Source organism: Amaranthus tricolor, chromosome 4 (genome assembly GCF_026212465.1).
Source record: "Amaranthus tricolor cultivar Red isolate AtriRed21 chromosome 4, ASM2621246v1, whole genome shotgun sequence".
Classification (NCBI taxonomy): domain Eukaryota; kingdom Viridiplantae; phylum Streptophyta; class Magnoliopsida; order Caryophyllales; family Amaranthaceae; genus Amaranthus; species Amaranthus tricolor.
The window spans coordinates 23,238,715-23,245,016 of NC_080050.1; the positions used below are offsets into that span (position 1 = coordinate 23,238,715).

General features: G+C 31.2%; 1 protein-coding gene across 1 annotated transcript; it reads left to right on the forward strand.

Moving 5' to 3' along the window:
• The first annotated feature begins 4,633 nt into the window (after positions 1 to 4,633).
• On the forward strand, positions 4,634 to 6,302 carry LOC130811550 (aldehyde oxidase GLOX-like). Its single transcript, XM_057677881.1, has one exon. It carries the CDS (start codon positions 4,674 to 4,676, stop codon positions 6,297 to 6,299), a length of 1,626 nt encoding a protein of 541 aa, XP_057533864.1. The 5' UTR covers positions 4,634 to 4,673; the 3' UTR covers positions 6,300 to 6,302.

Genomic DNA, 6,302 nt, shown 5'->3' on the forward strand with positions numbered 1-6,302 from the left:
TGTTACTTTTATTTTGCACTTACCGTAAAAAAATTGAGTTGGAAAATGAGACAAAAAACAAGTGGAGAATATAATTTTTGGATGAAATTAAAAGAATAAGAGTAATATCATTACCAAAAAAGAAAAGGGTAAAATTAGTGGAACAAATTAGAATAAAAATTGGTGTAAAATAAAAGGGACTGAAAGAGTATATGATAAGTAAAAAATTTTTGTCAAAAAGTTAAAGAAATAATTTCCTTACTATTAATAGTTTTAATAAAAAAAATTTGAATTTGTTACGATCCTAAAAAGTTATAGTAGTCCAAAACTGTACCAAACTTCAGTCTTGAATCAGTGAAAATGTAAAGAACGATGATTATGATGGTGATGATGAAGGTAGTGCAAACTTTATGCGCCATTTTTTTTATAGGATAGACTGAGGGAAGGGGAGATCTATATAAAATTCGATCAGAATCTTGTCTGAAAAAGATGATACTTGCTTTAACAGAGAAACAAATGATTCTCAACTTCATGTGCCATTCTTATGACAAAAATGGCAGTCTAACAGTAGTGTAGTATGCATAATTTATTACAATTTTATTATGTTTCTCAGGATCGTGCTAAGTTGCTCAAGGTTTTATTGAATCTTGTCAAAAACTTTTACATGAGCTTTACATCAACTAACAATGCAAAACATATGATCCATTTATTACTAATATTCTCAATACTTAAAATTGATTTGCTACCTCTTTTAGCTTTTAACTGTCAATCGATCAAACTAAATTATTATTTGTGTCAAGAATTTAAATTTTATGGATATCATAAAATCCTAAAATGATGGCGACAAAAACTCAATAAATTTTCCATTATGGCTAAAATGCAAACGAGATACGTGGAGAACTTAGTATTTATACTAAGTCTATTACTTTTACTTTCTAGTTAATATGTTCATGTCATATTAATGTATAGTTTCTTTTAATGTTAATGTATCATTTAAAGAACGTCTAAAGAAATTATTGTTATGTAGAATATGTTAATTTATATTGTTTCTAATTTTGTAGAATATTTAAAGATATAATACATTAATTCATTTATCATTATTTTTGTACTAATTTTTTTATTGATTATGGTAAATATTTACAAAATAAAAAAAATAATTTGAACTGACTGAATCATTCGCATCAAATTAAACCTTGAATTAATAGTGAGTCGAACATTGAATCGAATCGAATTTAAAAAAAAAAACTTGATTGAACTGGTATTGGTTCACGGTTCAGTGGACCCAAATCAGGACCGGATCGAAAACTGTCATGTGCAGATTAGATTTAGGTTCAAAAATTATAAAATGAACCAGTAGTCAATTCGAATCTGAATCACCGGTTAATTTGAATCCAAACCGGTCTGAACTGAACCTTAGCTCTCCCTTTAATAATGTCTTTAAACCTTATCTATAAACCTATTTTCACTTCTCATATCATAGACATTTTTTCTCCATCGACTTATTTTTTTTTATCCTAGTATTCAAAATAATTAACAAAACAACATTAACAACAGATATCAATAGTCAAAAGACGCACATTAATTTATATTTTTAATAGTCATAAATAAAGAATAAACTATCCAGTTTAAATCCTATAATAATAATATTAATCATAGTAAATTATACCAATAATATTTTTAATAATATCTGCATGGCATGACAGTTGGAATTCAGCCAGCTCTATACTTCTCTGGTACGTATGCTTCAGCGGACAAACATGATTAAATAGTTGATATTGTATGGATATGGATTTTATATTCTACTTCTTTTGTCGCACTAAAATTAAATTAAAGAAAATTTAGAAATTTTTAGTAACAAATTAGATAATAGTAATAAAAAAATAGAAAAAATAAATCATGTGGATGAAATTTAAAAAGGTTATAAAAGTATAGATAAGAATAAAAGAAAGTGACGAATCATGTCCAAAAATAAAAATAATGCAAATTAACTAAAATAATAAATGATAAAAATTGAATAAAACAAATGGAGTATATTTTTTTAATTCTTACAACAGTTCATGTAATGTAAATGAAATTATTAATCAATCGCAATATTATAAATTATTATGGAATAATTATGCATGTTCCATAGAACAAGGAGAGTAAATAACATGTAAATGATATGGGAATGTCAAACCAATTATTAAAAAGGAGTTACTAGACTAACTGACTAAGTACTATGTATTTTCAAATAGCTAAGCAAATGCTTGTAAGCAATAATATTTCTGTTCATGTCTTTATATAAAACGAGCCCATATAATTAATTAATTTTTTTTATTGACTACTTTTAAATTGTAAGTTAATATTATTTTAAGATTGTGAGTGATCATTAACTATAAATAATTACTCTAAGATTATAAAGATTTATTACTTTAGAACTTTATGTGATCACTTTAGCACAGTAAGTGTAACTTGAATTAACCCAAAAAAATAATTTCACTATAAAACTGTTTGATTTGAGAGTTTGTGTAATATTCCTTACGCTAGCAGCAAAGCCAAGATTTTAATTCAAGGGGATCAAATATATAGCTGCTACACTAGAAAAATAATACTCTTTCCTATTCATCTTAAATATCTCATTTATTTTATGCACTCTATCCAATGCACTTATTCGATCCTTAATATATTGAGTTATGTATAATTAAAAATTATAAAAGGTTGATATTAATAATCTTTACATCAAAACGAATCAAATAAGATTCCACATGACTATGTTTTAACATATAAATTAATAATAAAATGCAATTTAAGAGTAATAGATGAATAGTGTCCTAAAAGTAAATGGGACACCTAAAGTGAATAGGAGGGAGTAATATAAAACCTATATTTTTGGTTATAAATGAGAAAAATTTATAATTTAAGACAAAAAGTATGTTGAATCACAAACTCATGTGAAAGACGGTCTTTTTGAGAGATTATTTCTAATTGGCCCATAAAGGAAAATGTAGAGTAAAAGTAGGCGTTAAGCTTTAATGGGCTGGGCTTGAGAGAAGCCTCTTAAAGAGACGGTCTCTCAAGAGACCGACTGATGTTAAATTACTAATTTGAAAAAGGATTAAATTTTGTTTTAGTTAGAGCATGTACCACCTGTTTCAGGTTAAATCATGAGTTTGATTTTCGTTGCCCTCTATCATAACCCTTCCCGTCGTTTAGTCTACCATGTATTAAAAAATTATTTGTTTGAAAGACTTATAACAAATTAAACATGAAATCATAGCTTGTATGAACAATTTGATCACATATTTAAGATTTTTTTTGTACTACTTTGAGCACTGAATTAATTAATTTTGTGATATTTAATTGACACTTATACAATATATTAGTAAGGAGGACGAGTTAAAAACTCAATAGGGCATGCGTTTGAACCAGGGGGTCATGCCTTCCTTGGCCCCTGGTATAGGTTTGTTTCTGCTTACGCCCCCTTGGTAGTCTCATAAGAGCTATTACAACAGTTAATTAAAATAACAAAAAACAAATTGTTTGTTCACGAAGCTCATACATTATTAATGGATAATATCCGCCCATAGTTATCCAAGATTTATCACATCGATAGCAAACCACATTGATATTTGGTGTAATTTTCTTATTATTTGTTTGAAATCTTATATATTGTTTTTTTATTGTTTTGGATTAATTGCTTCCGCTGTTTGCACAATAATTGGGTTGAATTTTGTGATTGTGATTTTTGATGGGAGTTTCTCTTCTTGTTACCTTAATTTATATCAACTCATAAAGCATACTCTCTTCTATTCTACCCATTAGTCCCATTTATTTTTTTTCACTGTTCACTTATCACTCTTAATTTGTAATTTACTTTTAGTCTATAAGTTAAAACATAGTCATGTAAGATCTAGTTTAATTCGTCTCAATACAAAGATTATTAATATCAATTTCTTATAATTTTTAATTAAGAATAATTAGAGATATTAAATGTTAAAATGTTGCCTCGACAAGTGTGAAAAACTAAATGAGACTAATGGGTTGAATAAAAAGTAGTATAAATTTTCCTCTAGGCTCCAAAATACAATGATAATGTCAATATATGAATAGTTTTCCATTTTTTTTTTTATTAAATATGGGTGCAAAATTGTTCAGTGAAAACAACTAAATTAGCTATTTAGAGATTAATCATTAATCGCTAAAATATTATCTTGAAGTATATTTTTAAAAATATTTTTGAACATTATTGATAAGTTATTGATGAATAACTAAAAAGTTAAATTAATAAAGCCACAAGGCCCACAATTAAACAAATAGAATATGTAAATGGTTCTGAGAAAATTCCCTTTCGATTTTCTAAATTTATGCATGTACAAGTAACAACTCATTCAATGCATATTTTATTTGTATATCTCCTTAAGTCATTGATTAAAGATTTTCAATGAGACATTTCACTAGAAAAATCAGTAAAACAAATAATAAACATTCCCATAATTTAGCATGTTACGCTCAAGTAATTATATGGAATATGGTTCAATGAATTAAATATATAGCTTCTTTCTAACTACCAACATTCCCCCATTATTGTTTACTCATCTCTACTTGCTTGCTAACATGTATATATATCCCTCATGCTAAGTACCCTTCTTAATTCACCACAACAAAAACCAAAATAATTAAATAAAACAAAAAAAAAAAATACAATTCGGTTTGCCATGTCGAATTTCCTCCTCCTATTCTCCCTTCTGAGCCTCTTCTCAAGCAGTATAACTGCTCAGGGAGGTGGACGATGGGAGCTCTTACAAGAAAGTATAGGTATTTCAGCCATGCACATGCAACTCTTAGGTGATGACCGAGTCATTATTTATGATCGGACAGATTTCGGCCCTTCAAACCTCACCCTAACTGAATCACAATGCAGTCTCACTCCTCGAGACTGCACTGCTCATTCAGCAGAGTACGACTCCCTAACCAACACCTTCCGCCCCCTTGTTGTCATAACCAACAACTGGTGCTCCTCGGGTTCCACCCTTTCGGATGGAACCCTAGTCCAAACCGGTGGTTGGCGCGATGGTGATAAAGTAGTTAGAACTTTTACCCCATTTTGTAATGATTGTGATTGGGTTGAACTCCCTAATAAACTACTCCAACGTAGATGGTATGCTAGTAACCATGCCTTACCCGATGGTCGTTTAATCATTGTGGGTGGTACACAAGCTTTTAACTATGAATTTTTCCCTAAAACCCCTTCATCTTTTCAACTATTTAAGTTACCTTTCCTACAACAAACTACAGATCCACGGGCCGAGAACAATTTGTATCCGTTTGTGTTTCTTCATGTTGATGGGAACTTGTTCATTTTTGCTAATAATCGTGCTATTTTGTTCGATTATACGAAAGATGTCGTGGTTCGATCTTACCCTACTATCCCAGGTGGTGATCCGCGGAGCTATCCTAGCACAGGATCCGCTGTTCTTTTGCCTTTAAAGAATCTAGAATTGGGGTTAAAAATTGAAGCAGAGGTTTTAATTTGTGGGGGCGCTCCTACAGGGTCATACTTAAGGGCACAAAATTCAGGCCAATTTTTGACTGCCTTGAAAACATGTGCCCGTTTGAAGTATACGGATCCAGAACCGAGTTGGATAATTGAAACCATGCCAATGGCCCGAGTCATGGGTGATATGGTGCTCTTACCAAACGAAGATGTATTGTTGATTAATGGTGCTGGGAGAGGTACTGCCGGTTGGGAATTGGGTCGAGACCCGGTTCTTACACCAGTAATTTACCACCCGGATAATACCCCAGGATCCAGATTTGAGACCCAAAACCCAAATCAAATCCCAAGGATGTACCATTCTTGTGCTGTTTTGCTCCGAGATGGGCGAGTTTTAGTGGGTGGAAGTAACCCTCATCAATTCTACAACTTCACTAATGTGCTATTTCCTACTGAGCTTAGCTTGGAGGCTTTTTCACCCCCATATTTGGATCCGGCTAACTCACGGGTCCGACCCACTATAATAAGTCCGAAATCAGGTTTAAAGATCACTTATGGGAAACACCTTTCAATTAAATTTACTGTTAGCGGATCGTTAGACCCGTCTTCAGTTAAAGTTACTCTACTTAGACCACCTTTCAACACACATTCGTTCTCTATGAGCCAGAGATTGCTTGTTCTGACCAACAAGCAGGCCGCAATGCCGGTCATTCCGGCTCTGCTGGGTCGATTTAAAGTGAAGGTTATCACACCAAGGACGACTAATATAGCTCCTCCTGGCTATTACTTGTTGTTTGTGGTGCACCAGGGTATTCCTAGTAAAGGAATTTGGGTTCAACTTACATGATTA